At 36.9% G+C, this 20,725-nt stretch overlaps 1 protein-coding gene and 1 non-coding gene across 5 annotated transcripts in view; one reads left to right on the forward strand and one right to left on the reverse strand.

Annotated features, from left to right (window-relative positions):
• The window catches only part of ANKHD1 (ankyrin repeat and KH domain containing 1), a 112,384-nt gene extending 91,800 nt beyond the window's left edge, over window positions 1-20,584 (forward strand). For 2 of the 4 annotated variants that reach the window (XM_022588960.2, XM_022588961.2), the window contains 12 exons: window positions 1,845-1,940; window positions 2,402-2,518; window positions 7,008-7,182; window positions 7,984-8,440; window positions 9,253-9,399; window positions 11,333-11,482; window positions 11,648-13,260; window positions 16,193-16,369; window positions 17,991-18,242; window positions 18,785-18,933; window positions 19,667-19,831; window positions 20,111-20,584. In XM_022588960.2, the coding sequence (XP_022444668.1) occupies window positions 1,845-1,940; window positions 2,402-2,518; window positions 7,008-7,182; window positions 7,984-8,440; window positions 9,253-9,399; window positions 11,333-11,482; window positions 11,648-13,260; window positions 16,193-16,369; window positions 17,991-18,242; window positions 18,785-18,933; window positions 19,667-19,831; window positions 20,111-20,170 (3,558 nt within the window). In that variant the 3' untranslated portion in view covers window positions 20,171-20,584. The remainder of the gene's footprint in view (window positions 1-1,844; window positions 1,941-2,401; window positions 2,519-7,007; window positions 7,183-7,983; window positions 8,441-9,252; window positions 9,400-11,332; window positions 11,483-11,647; window positions 13,261-16,192; window positions 16,370-17,990; window positions 18,243-18,784; window positions 18,934-19,666; window positions 19,832-20,110) is intronic. The other 2 variants (XM_089909368.1, XM_022588962.2) reach the window with 1 other exon arrangement.
• Window positions 6,207-6,314, reverse strand: LOC115803341 (U6 spliceosomal RNA). The gene has a single exon (XR_004024020.2). It is a non-coding gene; the product is annotated as a U6 spliceosomal RNA (small nuclear RNA).
• Window positions 20,585-20,725: the final 141 nt, after the last annotated feature.

The following is a 20,725-nucleotide window of genomic DNA, read 5'->3' on the forward strand; positions in this document are numbered from 1 at the left end:
AATCGTGAGAAAGATAAATTGGTCTTGAGGAATTGACTCTGTTTCTATATACAAACCTTTGCTGTCTTTCCACTTTCTTTGTGGCCAAATCTAAGAGCTATATGGTAGTTCCCTAGAAGCAACTTGGTTGTTAAATCACTTGGTGTCTTGACTAGTTTTGTTATGTTTTTGTACATAAAACGTGAGATTTAAGGACAGATATTATATGTAGATGAATGTTTTCTCTACCTAAAGAACAAAAACAAGTGGACTCTCATAAAAATTTATTATACCTCCTGTATATATTAAGGCTTACTTATCTGCTCTGTTTTACAAAGCTTTCCCATTGCAATTGTGATAACATGTAAACTACTTAATGTGGCTCACAAAGCCCTGCATGAATGGCTCATGCCAGCCTCAGACCAATCATTTCTACTCCCCTTCCCCTTTGGTCACTACACTTCAGCCACTGGCCTAGAATGCACTAAATTTTTAAATTCCTGAGGGCCTTTGCTCACTGGTTTTCTTTTCCTGAAATGTTCTTTCCCTTACTCTTCACCTGGCTCACTTCTCTTCATCCTTTAATATCTATTCATCCTTAAATATCACTTCTCAGAAAGTCCTTTTCTAACTCCCAATCTGAAAAGGTTCTCTTGTTCTCTTTTATAGTTCATTGTTATTTTCCTTATCTCATTTTGTAATTATACATTCAAACATGTATTACTTTTTTAATGCCCATCTCCCCAGTTAGACTACAAGATCTATGAAAGCTAAGATTCATGACTGTCTTTTTCACCAGTGTTTGTACCCAGTTGTTCAGCTCAGTGCCTGACACATACTGGATGGTCAGTAAATAGCTATTGAATGAGAGCAGTGTAAGTTATGAGTCTTAAAAAAAATCTTAAATATTTCCTTTCTTTTTCAATTTTTTTCTTTCCTTTTAATTGAGGTATAATTTATATGTAGTAAAAACACAAATCTAAGGTACATGAATTTTGATAAATGCATATACCTATGTAACCCACACTCCATAAAGATATAAAATACTTCCATAATCCTAGAAAGTTTCATCATGCCCATCCTCAGTTAATTCCCTGCCCCAGAGGCAGCCACTTTTCTGATTTTTGTCACCATCAGACTAATTTTTTTTTTTTTTTTTTTTGGCCGCACCGTGCGGCGTACGGGATCTTAATTCCCCAACCAGGGATCGAACCCGTGCCCCTTGCAGTGGAAGTGTGGAGTCTTAACCACTGGACTGCCAGGGAAGTCCCCCCATCAGACTAATTCTTGAAGATTAAACGAGCTTTAGTAGGAGGGGAAACAATGCAAGTTTGGTTATGTTAAAATAGATGTACTTACAATTGATTACAGATCATCCAGCCCCTGATAATGGCATTTAGAAAGTGTTTTACCTAGATTCAAGTCATAGAACTCAAGATAAATATGACAACCTACCTCGTTTAGTTTCGTAAGATAGAGCCAAAATAATGCTTTGAAATCTAGAACATCCTCTTTGTTTTCGGACTAATTTCCCTTTTATATTGAGATTCATTTCACATCACCAATTTTTATTTTACTAATCGATTTATTCTAGGAGATATATATATTTTAAAGTTTGTCTATTTTCAATGGGATGTGGGCAGATTAAATTCAGGAGAAATGTCGTTTGGTCCACCATATATTTCCCAGCATGTTGTACTTATCGTTTTCTGTTTATAAACTCAACACTGTTTCTATTTTCATAATTTCAATTTTAAGTTTAGTAAACTCTCAAGTGTTACTGTACCTTTTACCCTTAAGTTTTTAAGCATATGGGCCAATTTTCAAAGTATTCTTTTGTGTACTTTTTGTTATACTTCTTACAGGGTCATGTAAAAGTTGTTCAGTATTTGGTGAAAGAGGTCAATCAGTTCCCTTCTGATATAGAATGCATGAGATACATAGCAACAATCACAGATAAGGTAGGTTTAATATGCTGTTGAAGCACATTTTTGTTCTTTGTTGAATTATATGCCAGAGTATATGTTAGCAGCCCGTTCTTTTCATCCTCTATGAGACTGATCATCTGATTTTTCTATGCTTTAGTTTCCCCATTTGCAAATGAAGAATGAGTATATTTTTTATAAATTATTTTGAGATTTCCTTCCTATTATGGACCATAATTACAGTGACTGCAGCTAAAGTTTATTACTAGACTATTAGCCTGATTAGAAAATTTTCTAAGAACACAAACTTTTTAGAAAATGGTACCTTATTTTGATTTTTCAATCAAAGACTAGACTCAAAGGATAGCTTAATTTGGTTTAGTGAATATTCAGTAATTTGAGGCTTTAAGCCCTGAACTTAGGTATACTTATCAGCTCAAGTTTTATTGGCCTGTTTATGTGTTCCTATATTTATATAATTCCATTTTCCACTATAGGAACTGTTGAAAAAATGTCACCAGTGTGTTGAGACAATTGTGAAGGCTAAGGACCAGCAGGCTGCAGAAGCAAATAAGAATGCAAGTATTCTTTTAAAGGAACTTGATCTGGAAAAGGTGAGTGGGAAAAATAATTTTCCTTATTAGAAATGGTTGAAAATCTAGTAGAATAAATTTGCCACTGATACGACCATAATCTTAACAAAATCTCTTTTTAAAAAATGATTAATAGATTATCAAACTACCATCAATTTTTTGATTCTGACCTATACATAAAAAATACTTTTAACCATATAAGTGAGGAATTAGTTTCTGAGCAGATCACAATTTTCCAAATAACATTACTGCCTAAGTGGTTTTAATATTAGTCTGGGAAGAAATTTTTATAAACATTGGAAATCCTTTGTTTATTATAAGATCTGGGCTATAAGTGGTTTATTAGATCCTTAATTAAAGAGTAAGTATCTAAGTTTCCTAGGATGTGTGGTAGTATAATTGAAAAAGTTAAAAAAAAAAAAAGGTCGCTTTTCTGAGGCTTAGTGTGCTTACCTGGAAAAGGAGGGTGTTGTTACGAACCCAAAAGTTATATTAAAAGAATAAATAGCATAATCAAGTAGAGTTATTATAGAAATGCAGGAGATAGCTTAATATTAAGATATTTTGTTGATGATAAAAGGAAGGAAAAAGATCATTTTGAGAGATGCTAAAATTTTGACATCAATTTTTAATTTTAAAAAAAATCAAAACTTGTAAGTTAAAAACAGAAGAAAAAATTGCTTACAAATCAACGAGAAAGGGATTTCCCTGGTGGTCCAGAGGTTAAGACTTTGCCTCTAATCCCACATGCCTCGTGGCCAAAAAACCAAAATATAAAACAGAAACGATATTGTACAAATTCAATAAAGACTTTAAAAATGGTCACATCAAAAAAAAAAATGAGAAAAAGATAACTTGCCCAGAATGAAAAATGATCACACAAATGGGCAATTCACAGAAGAAATATAAATTTTCAAAAAATACATGGAGAACGCTCAACTTCATGAATAAACAAAGAAATGCACAGTGAAAGAGTGATTTAAATTTCTTTTACCAGATTAGGAAAACTTAAAATTTAAAGGTTTGGTAATAGATATTGATGGCTAGGGTATGCAGAAATTAGCCTTCTAGTATGATTTTTGACATATGGTATAAATTAGTATAACTATTAATGGAGATGATTTGACAAATGCATTAAATTAAAAAGGGTGCATACCTACTCCAGTCACTCCTCTTCTAGAAATTTAGCCTAAGGTAAATACTTTGATAAATGCTCAAAGATGTGAACATACAAAAGGACATTCACTGTTAAATTGCTTATAACAGGGGGAAGGGTATAAACCTTAAAGTTTTATCATTAGGAAATTAAATAAATTTAATACCTCCATGATAAACTTGATTACAGTTAAAATCAGAAGGGGGAAACTAATATTCATTTTAAAATGAAGTTTGAAGTTTGATGACTACTAAGGTCCCTCCTGTGTTCTGTAATTTTTATTTTTGTTTAACTACCCAGGGATATGGTCAGCAATTCCTTAAACAGCCGTTTTGCTCTTATGCCAACCGAGTGATGAAACTGCATATTCAGTTAACAATTATTTTTTCTCTTAATGCTCAGCCCCTTTCTCATTTACATAGGGGGTTGACAGACTTTTTATTTTTTTATTTTTATTTTTTTTGCGGTACGCGGGCCTCTCACTGCTGTCGTCTCTCCCGTTGTGGAGCACAGGCTCTGGACGCGCAGGCTTAGTGGCCATGGCTCACAGGCCTAGCTGCTCCGCGGCATGTGGGATCTTCCCGGACCAGGGCACGAACCCGCATCCCCTGCATTGGCAGGCGGACTCTCAACCACTGCACCGCCAGGGAAACCCAACTTTTTATTTTTTTATTCTTTATTTTTTTAATTTTAATTTTTAAATTTGTTTGGTTTCGCCCCGTGGTTGTGGGATCTTAGTTCCCCGACCAGGGACTGAACCCAGGCCCTTGGCAGTGAGAGCGCAGAGTCCTAACCATTGGACCACCAGGGAATTCCCAACAGACTTTTTCTATGAAATGCTGAAGAGTAAATATCTTAGGCTTTGTAGGCCCATACGATCTCTGTCATAACTCCTTGACTCTGCTGTTATAGCACGAAAGCACCCATAGACAATGCCTAAATGAATGTGTTCCAATAGAACTTTATTTATGGACATCAAAATTTTAATTTCATAATATTTTCATGTCACAAAATATTCTTCTTTTTATTTTTTCAACCATTTAAAATGTAAAAGTCTTAACATTCAGGCCATAGTTTGCCGATGCCTGATTAGATAAGTAAAAATGTCAAAGAGTAACTTATGACTCAGAATGGTAAATTATAGTTTTGAGGAAAATGCTTTACTTAATTACCAGGACAACTGGACTTCATTGACAGATTCTTATGGTGAACCTTTTTTAGATAATTTCCACACAAATATGAGTAATTTGATGTGTTTTCTGTTTGTTTTGAGTTTTCATTATGATGTGAGGTGACCATTACCATGTTCCCCTGTCTGAAAAAAATATATTTTCTAGTACTAACCAAAGCAAAACTATAAAGTAAGGTGAAAGTAATTTCTATAATGGCCTCCTGTGGATATTTTCATAGTGAAATTTGTTAATACCTTATAAAAGCATAATAGCTGCATTTTATTTTATTTTTTTAACATCTTTATTGGAGTATAATTGCTTTATAGTGGTGTGTTAGTTTCTGCTGTATAACAAAGTGATATATACATATATCCCCATATCTCCTCCCTCTTGCTTCTCCCTCCCACCCTCCCTATCCCACCCGTCTAGGTGGACACAAAGCATCGAGCTGATCTCCCTGTGCTATGTGGCTGCTTCCCACTAGCTATCTGTTTTACATTTGGTAGTGTATATATGTCCATGCCACTCTCTCACTTGTCCCAGTTTACCCTTCCCCCTCCCCCATCCTCATGTCCATTCTCTATGTCTAAGTCTTTATTCTTGTCCTGCCCCTAGGTTCTTCAGAACCTTTTTTTTTTTTTAGATTCCATATATATGTGTTAGCATACGGTATTTGTTTTTCTCTTTCTGACTTCCTTCACTCTGTATTACAGTCTCTAGGTCCATCCACCTCACTACAAGTAACTCAATTTCATTTCTTTTTATGACTGAGTAATATTCCATTGTATATATGTGCCACATCTTCTTTATCCATTCATCTGTCAGTGGGCATTTAGGTTGATTCCATGTCCTGGCTATTGTAAATAGAGCCACAATGAACATTGTGGTACATGAGCCTTTTTGAATTATGGTTTTCTCGGGGTATATGCCCCGTAGTGAGATTGCTGGGTCGTATGGTAGTTCTATTTTTAGTTTTTTTAAGGAACCTCCATACTGTTCTCCATAGTGGCTGTATCAATTTACATTTCCACCAGCAGTGCGAGAGGGTTCCCTTTTCTCCACACCCTTTCCAGCAATAGCTGCATTTTAGTCAAACAAATGCCACATAAATCTATGGTTTTGCTTATTCTGGACATTTCATATAAATGGAATCAGACAGTATTTGGTCCTCTGTGACTGGCTTCTTGCAATTCATAATGTTTTCAAGGTTCATCCATGTTGTAGCATGTATCAGTACTTCATTTATTTATTTATTTATTTTTTTACTGCTGCATAATATCCCATTATATAGATATACCACATTTTGTTTACCCATTTATTAGTTGATGGACATGTAGGTTGTTTCTATTTCATAGGTATACAAGTTTTTTGTTTGTTTTGTTTTAACTTGGAATGCTTCATGAATTTGTGTTTCATCCTTATGCAGGAGCCCTGCTAATCTTCTCTGTTATTTCAATTTTTTTAGTATATATGGTGCTGAAACAAGCATGGTGTACAAGTTTTTGTATGAATATGTTTTCATTGGGTATATATCTAGGAATGGAATTGCTAGATCATATGGCAGTTCTGTGTTTAACCATTTGAGAAACTTCTAGATTGTTTTCCAAGGTAGCGGCACCATTTTATGATCCTACCAGCAGTATATGAAGGCTTCGATTTCTTCATATCCTCACCATGATTTGTTTTATCTGTCTTTTTGTTGATTATAGGCATCCTAGTGACAGTGAAGTGGGCATCTCATTTTGATTTGATTTGCTTTTCCCTGATGGCTTGTGATATTGAGCATCTATCTCTTCATGTGTTTATTGGCCATTTGTATATGTTGTTTGGAGAAACGTCTGTTCAGATCCTTTGCCCATTTTTTAATTGAGTTATTTGTCTTTTCATTATTGAGTTAACGAGTTCTTTATAAATTCTTGATACAAGCCCTTACCAGATAAGCAAAAATTTTTCACCATTTTATGGGTTGTCTTTTCACTTTATTGATGATCCCTTTGAAGCACAAAAACTTTTAATTTTGATTATGTCCAGCTTATCTATTTCTTCTTTTGTTGCTTTTATAAATGTGTGTTAAGACTGACATCTATGGGAAACCCCATGTATCATAAACAAAAATATCATTTCATTATTTTTTTTAAATTACTGCCTTATTGATAAAATGAGATACCTACTTTATTTGCAGTCAAGAGAGGAGAGCAGAAAGCAGGCTCTTGCAGCTAAAAGAGAGAAAAGAAAAGAAAAGAGAAAAAAGAAAAAAGAGGAGCAGAAAAGGAAGCAGGAAGAAGATGAGGAAAACAAACCTAAGGAGAATTCAGAACTACCAGAGGATGAAGATGAAGAGGAGAATGATGAAGATGGTGAGAAATGAACCATCTGAATTAGTGATAAAATTCTTCTGTGTTTATCAACTTCATTTTGAGTGCTTTTTGCTCTCAAAACTCTCAAAACTAATTCTAGTTAAATATTCAGTTACTTTAATCTGAAATAGACAGTTGACTTCCATAGTAAATACTTCTAAATATTTTACATTGTAAAGTGACACAGAGAAACTGAAGAGGGAAGGCAAGCACATAATTTGAAGACATGGGGTCAGTTGTAACTTAAGTTCCCCTGCAAAAACATTATGTATGTCCTAAAAGTGATACAGTAAGAGGTTTGCCAGCTTTTCTTCAGGTTCTTCTCTACCCTCTCCTTCCCCAGTTGGAAACTGGGAAGAGGTCCAGTTCCTCAATAAATTTTTAACTAAGGTTCAGTCTTGAAGCTCTGTTGGGTTGGGGTCCATTACTCTCAGAGTTGTTTATTGTACAGTCTGGCAGTGGTTGTAGTAGGCAAATAATTTTGCTCTATTTGACTTCTAATTCTAAAATGCTATTTGAAAAATTTCTTAAATTCAAACTATATTGTGATTTTTGTTTAGTTTATGAGACTAGCATTTCAGATCTTAAGAATGTTAATGTTTTATACCAAGTTAGACATCAAAATATGATATAGTATATTCTCACAACAGTAAAGATTTCTTTATTTACTAGTGAATACTGGTAAAAGGAAAATATGACCTAAGGGTCTGAATTATTATGAATTATTAGGTATATTCTGTCACAATTTGTTTTGAGATCTGTGGCTCTCAGTGTGATTTTTATCTTTTTTCATAATTTCAGTGGAGCAAGAAGTTCCCATAGAACCTCCTAGTGCGACCACCACCACCACAATCGGAATCTCTGCAACATCTGCAACATTCACAAATGTGTTTGGGAAAAAAAGGGCCAATGTTGTGACAACTCCCAGCACCAATCGGAAAAATAAGAAGAACAAAACAAAAGAGACCCCTCCCACTGCACATTTAATATTACCAGAACAACATATATCCTTAGCACAGCAAAAGGCAGATAAGAATAAAATAAATGGAGAACCCAGAGGTGGCGGTGCAGGTGGGAATAGTGATTCAGATAACTTGGACAGCACAGATTGCAACAGTGAGAGTAGTAGTGGTGGTAAAAGCCAAGAGTTAAATTTCACTATGGATGTGAATTCCTCTAGTGATAGGAGATACCCCTCACTGCTACTCCATTCCCAAGAAGAAAAGACAAGTACTGCTGCTTCCAAAACTCAGACACGGTAAAATTTTCTGACTTGTTAACTCTGCACCTACCTTTCCTTTTTCATGCCTGGCACAAGAACTTGAAGTAACATAAGTTGTGTTGAACAATTGAAGTCTACCACATTACCTGTCTTCAGCATTTAAAACTGAAATTCACCAGTGTCCTCCTTATCATGTGCTAGTTATGCAATGAGATTGTTAGAACTTTTAACATTCAACTTTGAAGCTGAAAATATTAGCGTTCCTTGATTTTAACTATGTCATTTTTATTGATTATATATAGTTCTCTTGGCTTCTGAATCCATTTTAATACTAAAATAAATAATGGACTCTTTGCCCTATTTCTATTTTTCTGAATTGTTAATAATTTGATGTGCCAAATTTTTTTTTAACAAGGTTTTTGGGTTTTTTTATATAAATTTATTTATTTAATTTTGGCTGCATTGGGTCTTGGTTGCTGCACGCGGGCTTTCTCTAGTTGTGGCGAGCGGGGGCTACTCTTCGTTGCGGTGCGCGGGCTTCTCATTGCAGTGGCTTCTCCTGTTGCAGGGCACGGGCTCTAGACATGTGGGCTCAGTAGTTGTGGCTCGCGGGCTCTAGAGCGCAGGCTCAGTAGTTGTGGTGAGCAGGCTTAGTTGCTCTCACGGCATGTGGGATCTTCCCGGCCCAGGGCTCGAACCCGTGTCCCTGCATTGGCAGGTGGATTCTTAACCACTGCGCCACCAGGGAAGCCCTGGTGTGCCAAATTTTAATTCAGATACTTCAGCAAATCTCTTGAGTTTCTATCTTAAAATTTATCATTTATTGGCCTTGATATTTCTCTTCTCAGACTTGAAGGTGAAGTGAATCCTAATTCCTTATCAACAACATACAAGTCAGTGTCGTTGCCATTAAGCTCTTCAAACATAAAGCTGAATCTGACTAGCCCTAAAAGGGGGCAAAAAAGAGAGGAAGGGTGGAAGGAAGTTGTTCGAAGGTAAGTAGTAGTAGTCTCGTCTTTTTAACTTTTCTCCTCTTGTGAGATGGTTATCCAGTTAATTAATGAATAATTTGAATGTGGTTATTATATTCAATTGTAATGCCATACTACATCCAGAGTAGGCTAAAGCAAAATTAGAAACAGTATGTAAATTTTGTATGCATATTTTATATGATACAAGAAATGTTGGCTTTAGAATAACAAAAAATATTTTATTAAAACATAAGACATACAGTTTACAGACAAACCATACAAAAAGGTCACAGGCTTCTTAAGGGGAAGATTCAATTGACAGCAAAGTCATAATGCTATTTGTGAAGGCTATGATGTTTGTTTAATGGTCCCATTTTGATTCAGACAAGTTTGTCCATCTACAGCATTTAAATAAAGTTAGACTTCGTTAGAGAATCTATATCTGCTTTTAACCAATGCAGTTAGATCACCATAAAGAGTGGGGGGGAGCCCATAAAATTAGAACTACCTTCTCCCTCAAAAAAAATAAATAAATACAAATACCAACACCCCTGCAGCTAACTTTGACAACTCCCTTCATTCACACTGCTTTATACTTAAACCATGATGGGGGAAATGAATAAAAGCAGACAGGAGCCATTGCTTTTAAATGTTTCACACAATCCAGAAGGTATTTCTAGCCTCTGTTCATGCTTTACAACAGGGAATCAGAATAAGACATAGGTTTGCTAATGTGCACTTAATCACCAAAGGACTAAGATGTCTGAGTTTTTATTCTGTAATTTTTCTAAGACTTTGTGTCCATTAAAAGCAAACAAAAAAGGAAGAAGTCTTGGCAGAACAGAAGTGATGCACAATTGATGATCAGATTGATTTAAGTACTATTCATGGCCTAGTCTATGCTCTAGCTTTCAAAATAGCTAAATATATTCTTCCCAGTTTGTCTACATTAGGATATTAAATTTTGATCATGAAATGTATTTTAGAGTCTACAATTGGGTATTCTTCTGGAAGGTATAGTTCAAAGTTTGAGGGTCCCTCCCTAGGAGGGAATCCTGGCAGCCAGCAGTGACCACGTGAAAATAATGGGTGTTGCTGTCATTTGGTTCTGCCAGCAAACACTGGGTTTCCGTGATAATCCTGCAGGACACCCAGGCCATCTTGTCAGATCCCAAAATCAGCCTCTGGTGTTTTCTCACACAAGTGGAAGTCCCAGGCTCCACTTGTGGATTGCTTTTTATGTACAAATCTGAGACTTTATTTTTTATTGCTAAGTAAACTTGTTGACACTGATAAGCTGCCTTTATTCATTTTCAGTATGGAGTTTAACAATGTGGTATGCATTATTTTAATTTTGAAAGTATCAATATATGATCATTGCAGTTTAGTTAACATGTGATAGTTTATGCAGATTTGAATGCTGAGATCATGAGTGACTTAAATATAATTTTTTTAAATGGCAGTGTGTTTTTTACCTTCACTAAATTAAATTCAATATAATAAGAGGTCAGTTTCTAAAATAAAAACTTCTAGTAATTTCCTCTTTAAGGTTTGAGAAATACTATTCTACAAATGTTCATGAACATACTTACTGAGACATCTTTTTTTTTTTTTATTAATTAATTTATTTTTGGCTGCGTTGGGTCTTTGTTGCTGTGCGCGGGCTCTCTCTAGTTGCGGCAAGCAGGGGCCACTCCTCCCTGCGGTGCATGGGCTTCTCACTGCGGCGGCTTCTTGTGTTGGCGAGCACGGGCTCTAGGCGCGTGGGCTTCAGTAGTTGTGGCACGCAGGCTTAGTTGCTCCGTGGCATGTGGGATCCTCCCAGGCCAGGGATTGAACCCATATCCCCTGCATTGGCAGGCAGATTCCCAACCACTGCGCCACCAGGAAAGCCCGAGACATCTTTTTTAATAGACCTTTTGGTTTCATAAGCTCATGTGTGGTCTTCATTTTGTAGGTCAAAGAAATTGTCTGTTCCAGCCTCAGTGGTTTCCAGGATAATGGGAAGAGGAGGCTGCAACATCACTGCAATACAAGATGTTACTGGTGCCCATATTGATGTGGATAAACAAAAAGATAAGAATGGCGAGAGAATGATCACAATAAGGTAATTGTGAGATATATATATCGTTAGTTCTATGAGGAAATTAAATTTTATCAGAAGTACATTTTTGTTAGGTATGGTACAATCAAGAATTCTGTTTCATGATAAAGATTACCTAGTTTTGTATATTTTTGATCTTGTTCTGTTTTTTGTTTGTTTTCTCCCCAGGGGTGGTACAGAATCAACAAGATATGCAGTTCAACTTATCAATGCACTTATTCAAGACCCTGCTAAGGAACTGGAAGACTTGATTCCTAAAAACCATATCAGAACACCTGCCAGCACCAAAGCCATCCATGCAAACTTCTCATCTGGAGTAGGCACCACAGCAGCTTCCAGTAAAAATGCATTTCCCTTGGGTGCTCCAAGTCTTGTAACTTCACAGGCAACAACATTATCTACGTTCCAGCCCACTAATAAACTTAATAAGAACGTTCCAGCAAATGTACGTTCTTCTTTCCCAGTTTCTCTACCCTTAGCTTATCCTCACCCTCATTTTGCCCTGCTGGCTGCTCAAACTATGCAACAGATTCGGCATCCTCGTTTACCCATGGCCCAGTTTGGAGGAACATTTTCACCTTCTCCTAACACTTGGGGACCATTCCCAGTGAGACCTGTGAATCCTGGCAACACAAATAGCTCTCCAAAGCATAATAATACAGGCCGTCTACCTAACCAGAACGGGACTGTTTTACCCTCAGAGTCTGCTGGACTAGCTACTGCCAGTTGTCCTATCACTGTCTCTTCTGTAGTTGCTGCCAGTCAGCAACTGTGTGTGACTAATACCCGGACTCCTTCATCAGTCAGAAAGCAGTTGTTTGCCTGTGTGCCTAAGACAAGTCCTCCAGCAGCAGTGATTTCCTCTGTGACAAGCACTTGTAGTTCCCTGCCTTCTGTCTCCTCTGCACCTATCACTAGTGGGCAAGTTCCCACCACATTTCTGCCTGCAAGTACTCCTCAAGCACAGCTTTCTTCACAAAAGACGGAGTCTTTCTCTGCCATGCCAGCCCCCAAAGAGAAAGTGTCCACACAGGACCAGTCCATGGCAAACCTGTGTACCCCCTCTTCAACTGCCAACAGCTGCAGTAGCTCTGCCAGCAACACCCCAGGAGCTCCAGAAACTCACCCATCTGGTAGTCCCACTCCTCCCTCCAATAACACACAGGAGGAAACGCAGCCATCCAGTGTGTCTGATTTAAGTCCTATGTCAATGCCTTTTGCATCTAATTCAGAACCTGCTCCATTGACTTTGGCATCACCTAGATTGGTTGCTGCTGATAATCAGGATACCAGTAATTTACCTCAGTTAGCTGTACCAGCACCTCGAGTTTCTCATCGAATGCAACCCAGAAGTTCTTTTTACTCGGTGGTACCAAATGCAACTATACACCAGGATCCCCAGTCTATTTTTGTGACAAATCCAGTTCCTTTAACACCACCTCAAGGCCCACCAGCTGCAGTGCAGCTTTCTTCAGCCATGAACATTATGAATGGTTCTCAGATGCACATTAACCCAGCAAATAAATCTTTGCCACCTACGTTTGGCCCAGCCACACTTTTCAATCACTTCAGTAGTCTTTTTGACAGCAGTCAGGTGCCAGCTAACCAGGGTTGGGGAGATGGTCCACTGTCCTCACGAGTTACTGCAGATGCCTCTTTCACTGTTCAGTCAGCGTTCCTGGGTAACTCTGTACTTGGACACTTGGAAAACGTGCACCCTGACAACTCCAAGGCACCTGGCTTCAGATCACCTTCCCAGCGAGTTTCTACTAGTCCAGTTGGTAAGTTATTATAACTATCATTACCTCACAGTTTGGGGCTTTAACAACATAATCTAACCTTCTAAAATAATAAAGCATTTATTTTGTACATAATATTGCATGATCTTTTAAAGAAATGAAGGTGTGTCATAAATAGTAAAGACCCCTTAATGACTGCTGATTGAGTGGCCAAAATGTAGGTAAGTCACTCACATATGAGCTGCTTTATATTCTCTTTTATGATCTCTCTGCACCTCATTTCAAGGAAGTTATACCTTGTATCAGTCCATTTTCTTAGAATTGGTATAAGATGATATTAATAAAAAAGGACTCATAGGATGCTTCAAGCGTTCCAAATTTACAGACATTTTTTAAATCATAGTGATTGCCTGCATTTCTGAGATTAAAAAGGTTGGGTTACGAAGGTGTTTAGGTTACAGTCCATAATCTACATTCTTTGTTTTCAGTCTTGGGTGCTCAGAATGAATATTAAATGATGTCATAACTCTATATTATTTATATTAGATGGAGCTATTTGAAGAGATCCAGTCATGTATAGGCTCATATTTAACAAAAAAAAAAAAAACATTTTGAATCAGCTGTTTGTTCTTTGAAATTAGAAATTAGCTGCTGAGGCAGTATAAGAAAGATTTAGAAAGATAAGAGGCTAGTGGTGGCTTGGAGATACTTGGAAAACCAGAATCTATTTTCCAGAGTCTAAGGGCCAAATTTTAGTCCAATCTCTTTGCTCTATTCTGAAAAACAAATTAGAAATTGTGGCTGACCTAGAATGGGGGTAATAAGAACTAGTGCCACTTAGCATTTTTCTTCCAGTTGAAAAACTGTCCCATAGCCCATCTTTCCTTTTTGCTAATTATAAACTGATCTAGGTTGTTTAAAATTTGTGAGTTTATGGATATGGCATAGCCTTAGCTTTTCTATCAGATATGTTTCCATTTACTTATCTTTTCAGGAAAACATAGCTGTTACATCATCTTTTGAATAGAAATAAAGCTTGCATAAGACAGTCTGTGGTCCAAAATATTCTCTTGGATTTTTTTTCTTCTTTTCTATAAATAGGTATCTATTTTAACTTTTCATTTTGGCAGACTAATAAAAAGGTTTTCAGAGGCCCCAGAATGAAAGAAGAGCTCATTGCCAGTGCTCAGACTGTGGTAAAAATTAATTTTTTAATTAATCCTTGACTTGATTGGCACTAACTAATACGTGAATTTAGAGTGCCTTAGCTAGAGTGGGACTTCAGATTTCTCATATTCCAATGTTTGAGCTCTTTGCACTCCACATTTTATATCCCAGAAGATGTGCAGATTATAAATGGCTGGAGAAAAGAAAGTCAAGGAAATCATCCATCTAGTTTGGTAGCAAACAAGGTTTGGGAACCTGAATTATTCAGATCTATAACATCAAAATTATTTATTACTAGTTAAAAAATTATTTTTTAAAAAAGCAAGCATTAATCCTTGACCTTCCTTCCGGGGTCCAGGATTGATTAAGCTTGGCTTCATTTCTTAACTGCCTGGGTGGTTTCTTTTGTTGATGCTCTTCTTTCATGGGTATAGTTTAGTTTTCCTAGTTTGCAGGTAAGAAATAGTGATACTTAAAAAGACGGGAAAGCATGTGGAGAAACTGGAACCTTCAAACACTGCTGGTAGAAACTTAAAATGGTACGTCATTTGGAAAAACAGTTCAACAGTTCCTCAAAAAGTTAAAAAGAGTTACCATATGATCCAGTAATTCTGTTCCTAGGTATACCCAAGAGAAAACATGTGTCTACACAAAGACTGGTACATAAATGTTCATAGCAACACCATTCCTAAGAGCCAAAATGTGGAAACAGTCCAATGTCCATCAGCTGATGAATGGAAAAACAAAATGTGGTATATCTGTATAAGATATTATTCTTAGTATAATGTATATTCTATATTATGAGATACAATGAAAGAAATGAAGTACTCATTTGTGCTACAACATGGGTAAACTGAAAACATTTTGCTGAAAGAAGCCAGTCACAAAAGACCACATATTATATAATTCTTTTTATATAAAATTTCCAGAATAAGCAAATCTAGAGAGACAGAAAATATCTTAGTGGTTGCTTAGAGGTTCAGATATGGGGTAAAGGAGGATAGAGAGTGACAGATAATGCATACAGAGTTTCTTTTAGGGTAGACAAAAATGTTCTAAAATTGATTGTGGTGATGGTTGTACAACCCTGTGAATATACTAAAAGCCTTTGAATTATATACTTTATAGATGAATAAGACCTGCTTGAAAAGTTTTGAATTTTTTATGTTGATATTAACTACTTTTTTCTGAAATGAGTACCTATAATCCTTTTCCAGATCCTTGACCTCTTTCCCTAAAATGTTCTCCAGAGAAAGCAATGGAATTTGAGAATACTGCTAAATTCAGACTCATGCAAACTAGATAGAAACTTTGATGTAGTTTGCAGCTGTTGATTTTTTTTTTAATCAGATGGAATACTGAAATTATCTTTAGTTGAATAGTATGCTTTCCTTCTATGTTAGGAAGCAAACATTGGTAGGTTTTGTTACTCATCTTGCACAGGAAATGACTATAGTTATATAGATGAACAGCTATATTTCTAAGTGATGGGTAACACAACATGCTCTTATTTCATGTCCCCTCCAATGAAAGCTTTGAGATTTATCTAGAACATACTCCAGGTGACTGCCGTTCCTAAACACTGGGCTCACATTTCTATATTTAGTCCTGCTTGGTGATATTCTTCTGGACTGTAAGAAAAAAATAGTTTGGGGACATACAGTATGATATAAATGGATTCTTATTGCTGTGATCCACAAAATAAACTGCATTCTTTCTTCTTTTTTAAAGAGGAATTAGGTAAGCTTTGGACATTCATTTTTAAAGCCTTGGCTAATTTGATGTCTTGGACCTGTTTTTATTTTAGGGTTACCATCCATTGACCCATCAGGCAGCTCCCAATCTTCCTCTTCTGCTCCTCTGACAAGTTTTTCCGGCATACCAGGAACTCGGGTTTTCCTGCAAGGGCCAGCTCCCGTTGGGACTCCCAGTTTCAACAGACAACATTTTTCTCCCCACCCTTGGACAAGCGCCTCAAACTCATGTAGGAATCCTGGAGGAACTCTTCCCAAAGAGTCTTGAATAAGTTATTAAACCATTTGTTTCAGGGAACGCTATATTGTAACTTTAGTAATCTAAATTGTATGCAAATACCCAAGGTTTGTATTGCAGTCATGTCAAAAATTATCAGTCATTTATAGATAGAAAACTTGAGAAGGGTCAGGCTATTCTTCCAAGCCAGAATTGAGATTACACTGAGACTTGGATCAAGAAAAGAGGCACTGGGCTTCCCTGGTGGCGCAGTGGTTGAGAGTCCACCTGCCGATGCAGGGGACACGAGTTCATGCCCCGGTCCGGGAAGATCCCACATGCCGCGGAGCAGCTGGGCCCGTGAGCCATGGCTGCTGAGCCTGCGCGTCCAGAGCCTGTGCTCCGCAATGGGAGAGGCCACAACAGTGAGAGGCCCGCGTACTGCAAAAAAAAAAAAAAAGAAGAAAGAAAAGAGGCACTACAAGTAGTTTTATAAGACCCTTTGGGGACAGTATTGTGAAATAATTTCTTAGGTCTGAAAAGAAGTTGAATTTAAGTATCTGGTCAGTTTGGTATGATTCCTCATTTATTTTTACATTTGAGGAAACTGTATGATTGCTATTTATAAGTGAAAATATTCCTCTGTTCTGACTTATTTCAATATTTAGAACAGATGAAGTTCTAAAAGGATTTGAACAGGATTTGATTTTTTTTTAATGAGCATCATGAGAAAGTCAGTGAGTATTGGCCCTTTGACAAGGAAAACTACCCATATTACCTGAGAGTCCCATTAAGAAACAAAGCTGTGAATTGAATCCTACAATGCTTCACTAACATTTAACCTTCCTTCCTTATGGGGAAAAATAAGGGGCTGTAGAAAGAGAAAAAAGAAAACAGCTAATAATTACAGAGGACCAGCAGCTATTTTCCAGATAATATGATAGTTACCGTGCAAACATAGCCACATTTAAGTTAATTTAAAATGTGACAATATATGTTTTGAGAAGATTCTTTAGAACTACAGTAAGGAGAATTCCCTGGTGGTCCAGTGGTTAGGACTCTGCGCTTTCACTGCCGAGGGCCCGCGTTCAAACCCTGGTGGGGAAACCAAGATCACGCAAGCCAGCAGAACTACAATAAGAATAAATACGACCTTCTTCCTTTCTAGCCTTGTTCAGTTCAACTTGAAAAAATTCTTTAGACTAGTCTGTACTTACTATATTTTTAGACTATTTGTTTATACTTACTACAGGCAGAAGTAGTATAGGATAATATTTATAGAACTTACATATTTTCCTTTTTTTTTAATTTACTTATATATTTGGTTGTACCAGGTCTTAGTTGCAGGAGGTGGGCTCCTTAGTTGTGGCATGCAAACTCTTAGTTATGGCATGCATGTGGGATCTAGTTCCCTGAGCAGGAATCAAACCTGGGCCCCCTGCATTGGGAGCATGGAGTCTTAACCACTGCTCCACCAGGGAAGTCCCTGTATATTTTCATTTGAATGATCTTGTAAAATGAAAATTTTTTTCCAGAACCTATGTTGTGGAACAGATCTTTCCAACAAGGTTTCTCATATTCTTATAATTAGTTTCTATATGTAATAAAACAATAGAGAAATATTTTGCCACCAGGTGACTCTCCTATTCCATCTGTTTCTTCGGGATCATCTTCACCTCTTTCAGCCACTTCTGCCCCACCAACATTGGGCCAACCGAAAGGAGGCAGTGCCACTCAGGATCGAAAGATACCTCCCCCCATTGGAACAGAGAGACTAGCCCGGATTCGGCAAGGAGGGTCTGTTGCACAAGCCCCTGTGGGGACCAGTTTTGTTGCTCCTGTTGGACACAGTGGAATCTGGTCATTTGGCGTCAATGCCGTGTCAGGTACAGTTACAGCGTCCTCTGTCTGGAGGGATATCTCGAGTAAGTTGTGGGATTTTGCCATTTAAACTTAGTTCCTTACCTAAATAAATAAGCTTATTAGTTCCTGCACTTAACCAGTAAGGTTGTTTAAACCTTTGAGGAGTTCAGTCCAGTCTCAAAGTCTGGAATGTTTGTTTGGAGTATATGTAATATGTATGATAGTAATATATATAAAATAATAAATACAGACTTGATTAGAAGTAAAAGATTCAAAGCATACTTCCTTTCCTTCTTAAGCTTTTCATTATAGAATAGGACAATCATTTGATTTCTTTCAGAGAGCACTTAATCTTTTGCAGGACAGGTAGAGTGTTTGGGGTATTCAGAGTACTCCAACCCAGTTTTCCAGGAACTTGTATTTTGGTTTGCAAAGATTTTCATGAATGTGTCCTGAGCTTCTCAAAGGAATGCTTTTGATTAAATTTAGTATGAAAAAATCCAGTGGTAATGTTTTATTTTATTCCAAATAAATATCTAACCTTGATCTCAATTCTTTTTTCTAGAAGGCTTATCAGGTTGGTCACAGTCTGTGATAGGGAACCATCCAATGCATCAACAATTATCAGACCCAAGCACATTCTCTCAGCATCAACCAATGGAGAGAGATGATTCTGGAATGGTAGCCCCCTCTAACATTTTTCATCAGCCTATGGTAAGCAGTTTTGTGGATTTTTCTAAAGTGAGCTGACAAACATCATTGTAACTTGTTTAACACATTGCCAGCTAATGTAGTCACATGTTAAGGAGGAATTTGTACTGAAATAATTCTCCCTTTTGGTATAACTAGTTTGTTTCTATGACTTTGCCAGATCTTTTATCCAGTTTCAAAAGTGGATTATGTTGTTTACATTAGTTTGTCCTCAAACTATCCTGAAGAAGCCCCCGTCTTCCCTCCAAAACCTGAGAGATTTGGGTTTTGCTGCTTTGCATTTGGCTGCCACAGCTTAGAGAGAAGCCTCTTCCTCTCTGAAAAGCTGGCTGTGAGCTCCCCATTGCCCTCTTGTCTCCTCTGAGAGCTTCCAGGCTGCCATAAAGCCAGATTGTGGCTGCAAGCAATCATGTAGAATTCCCCTTTTCTTGGCAGAAGCTTATTAGTAAATCCTAAGTATGGAAAGTTGAGGGTATTATATGTGTTCATCAAGTGTTGGGAATTTCCTGATGATTTGATATTGGATTTAGTTGTTTTGTTTTGTTTTGTTTTTCTGTTCTCATTGAAAAATGTTGCTGACACAAATAACCACTTTTGGTTTCCCAAGACTGTACAGTGTTGCTATACTTACAGGATACTCTGGAGTTCTTTGAATGAAGGGAAATAAGAATCTATGCTGGTATTGTGGAATCATCATTTACAATCATTTAATGATTATACCTTTCTGCTGTTTTAGGGTCTACCAATTTCCATGTATGGAGGCACCATAATACCCTCCCATCCTCAGCTTGCTGATGTTCCAGGAGGCCCTCTGTTTAATGGACTTCACAACCCAGATCCTGCTTGGAACCCTATGATAAAAGTTATTCAAAATTCAACTGAATGCACTGATGCACAGCAGGTAAAATGGACTTAATGCTCTTTTATTTTTCAGATTTATGATGTCATTCTTTTAATTCTTTGGGTAGTGCAAGTTCTGAATATCAAAAGTCATGACATCTGACTACCTTGAACTGAATTAAGTTTTTCAATATCAAGATGATGCTACTTAACATTTTATCTCATGTATGTGTATTCTTCCTAGGCAGAAACAGTGAATTACCATTGCATTTATATATTCATTTTGTAAATGTCTAAAGATTCCTAATTAGAAATTCCAATTTTTCCTCCCCCTTTTCAGATTTGGCCTGGCACGTGGGCACCTCATATTGGAAACATGCATCTCAAATATGTCAACTAAGTTAGAAGGTCTTACTCTTTAGCCTTGTTTGAGAAACTTTTGACCTTGGAAGAACCCTGGGGATTTTTTTTTAATGTGCCTAAGAAATATTCTCTGAGGCTTTAGCAATGGAAATTTGATTGCCCATTGTATATGAACAAAGTGATTTCCTATCCATCTGATTATGTTCTCTGGTTAGTTTAGCCATTTTGAAATTAGTGCTTTGGGCTAAACATACTGAATGCGATTTGTATGCAGAAGAGAATTAGATGATTACATGTTTCAACCTTTTAGGGTGGTAAATACATGTACAATTGTTTACATACTTAAAATGAAAAGGTTGAGTAAATTTCTTGTCATATAGTGGCTCTACTTAATGTGGCCTGTATTAATGTGAAATATTTACCAGAATATTCAATAAAAAGATGAACAGTGTTTAGAAGTGGGGTGTGATCCTTTCAGTGGTCATGCAGGTACTACCCAATCCACAATCATACTGAACCAGGTTGTTAATACCATATTTGTGATAGGCTTCTCACATTTTACACTTTAGAGTCCATTCTTAGCCTGCCTTGA

Source organism: Delphinapterus leucas, chromosome 3, assembly GCF_059928025.1.
Source record: "Delphinapterus leucas isolate spDelLeu-1000000601 "Yukka" chromosome 3, BTC_Dleu_Yukka2, whole genome shotgun sequence".
NCBI classification, from domain to species: Eukaryota; Metazoa; Chordata; class Mammalia; order Artiodactyla; family Monodontidae; genus Delphinapterus; species Delphinapterus leucas.